The sequence below is a fragment of the Mesocricetus auratus genome, unplaced genomic scaffold (genome assembly GCF_017639785.1).
Source record: "Mesocricetus auratus isolate SY011 unplaced genomic scaffold, BCM_Maur_2.0 Super-Scaffold_100022, whole genome shotgun sequence".
NCBI classification, from domain to species: Eukaryota; Metazoa; Chordata; class Mammalia; order Rodentia; family Cricetidae; genus Mesocricetus; species Mesocricetus auratus.
The window spans coordinates 17,237,223-17,239,004 of NW_024429203.1; the positions used below are offsets into that span (position 1 = coordinate 17,237,223).

Here is a 1,782-nt window from a genome sequence, read left to right on the forward strand (position 1 = left end):
AGTACAAAATTATCTTTGTCTTGAGTAAGTACCTTGAAACCCCAAGGTATATAAGTAATGAATACTGCATAAAAGTTCCTATGTATAGTTATTTTACAGTTTTATTTGCTACCAAAGACTAAGGAAAGAGATGAAATTACTTTAAAAACTGGAATGTTTATCTGGACAGGTACATATAGTATGGGTATGAAAAAGCAGAAATAGGTTTTTTTCAGAAATCAACTTGAGTAGTTTGGCATCTTTCTATGTCTTGTTATGTGTTTCCTCAACCCAGGCTTATAAACCAAAAATTTTAGTTTATCTCTCTGGAATCAAAGATGAGTTGCATGGTAATGTCACCTTCTACTCTTACAGATGCCACCCATGAAGCAGATGACTACAGAAAATGACTCTTCAGTGTCTGAGTTTATTCTTATGGGACTGACAAACCAACTTGATCTCCAGTTGCCCCTGTTTTCCCTGTTCTTTGTGAATTTTACAGCCATAGTGGTGGGTAATTTGAGCCTAATGAGTCTTATCATCCTGAATTCACACCTTCACACTCCCATGTACTTTTTCCTTTTCAATCTGTCCTTCATTGATTTTTGTTATTCATTTGTTTTTGCCCCCAAAATGCTAATGAGTTTTGTTTCAGAGAAGAATATGATCCCTTTTACAGGATGCATGACTCAACTGTTTTTCTTCTGCTTTTTCGTCAACTCTGAGAGTTATGTGCTGACAGTCATGGCCTATGATCGTTATGTGGCTATATGTAAGCCTTTACTATACAAGGTTATCATGTTACCTCGAATCTGTTGTCTGCTGATGTTTGGTTCATATTTCATAGGGTTTTCTAGTGCCATGGTCCTCACAGGCTTAATGATTAGGCTCAGCTTTTGTAATAACAACATCATTGATCACTACATGTGTGACATCTTCCCTGTTCTTCGGATCTCCTGCAGTAACACTTATGTCAATGAGCTTGTGAGTACTGCTGTGGTGGGTACAGGTATCATTTTATGTAGCCTCATCATCTTAGTTTCATACGTTCTGATCCTTTTCAATATCATTCATACGTCATCAGGTAATGGTTGGTCCAAAGCCTTGGGCACTTGTGGATCTCATATCATAACTGTTAGTCTATTCTATGGATCTGGGCTGCTTGCTTATGTCAAGCCATCATCTGCTGAGACTGTAGACCAGGGAAAATTTTTCTCAGTGTTTTATACATTTTTGGTACCCATGTTGAATCCTCTCATTTACAGTCTCCGGAATAAAGATGTCAAAGTTGCTGTGAAGAAAACCTTGAAGAGAATCACAAGTTGATTAAACCAGTAGCACTTCTTATAGCCCTGTCTCCACTGGTTTTCAGTATCTTTTTAATTACCAGTCTTTTTAGTCTTCTTCCTTTCCCTCATATATTTGCCACACAAACACAATTTCTATTATTGATCTTTTTACTTTTCAACATGAATTGCAAATCTGTGTGTGCATTGATATCAAGTTAGGTTCAAGTTGGTGTTCATTATCTATGTCAGACTAAGACCTTGTTAGACTATACAATCTCACCTAGTCATTATTTGTAATCAATTTCTTTCATACATTTTGGAAATCACTCTTAGATCTATTCCCTGATTTGACAATTTTATTATCTATAAATGTATTTTGAAAAGGCAAAGATGACAAACATTGTGGGTGTGGTAGAACTACCAAAGTACCTGTAGTTTTTCAGCATCTTTTTGAGAATGGAACTTATTCTAGGCTTTTAGCTTCAAACCTGTAGATGAAAGCGCATAGTATATT

The 1,782-nt window shown here is 36.1% G+C and overlaps 1 protein-coding gene across 1 annotated transcript; it reads left to right on the forward strand.

Moving 5' to 3' along the window:
* The first annotated feature begins 348 nt into the window (after positions 1–348).
* LOC101830771 (olfactory receptor 143-like) lies at positions 349–1,305 on the forward strand. Its single transcript, XM_005069350.4, has one exon. The coding sequence runs from the start codon at positions 355–357 to the stop codon at positions 1,303–1,305; it is 951 nt and encodes a 316-aa protein (XP_005069407.2). The 5' UTR covers positions 349–354.
* Positions 1,306–1,782: the final 477 nt, after the last annotated feature.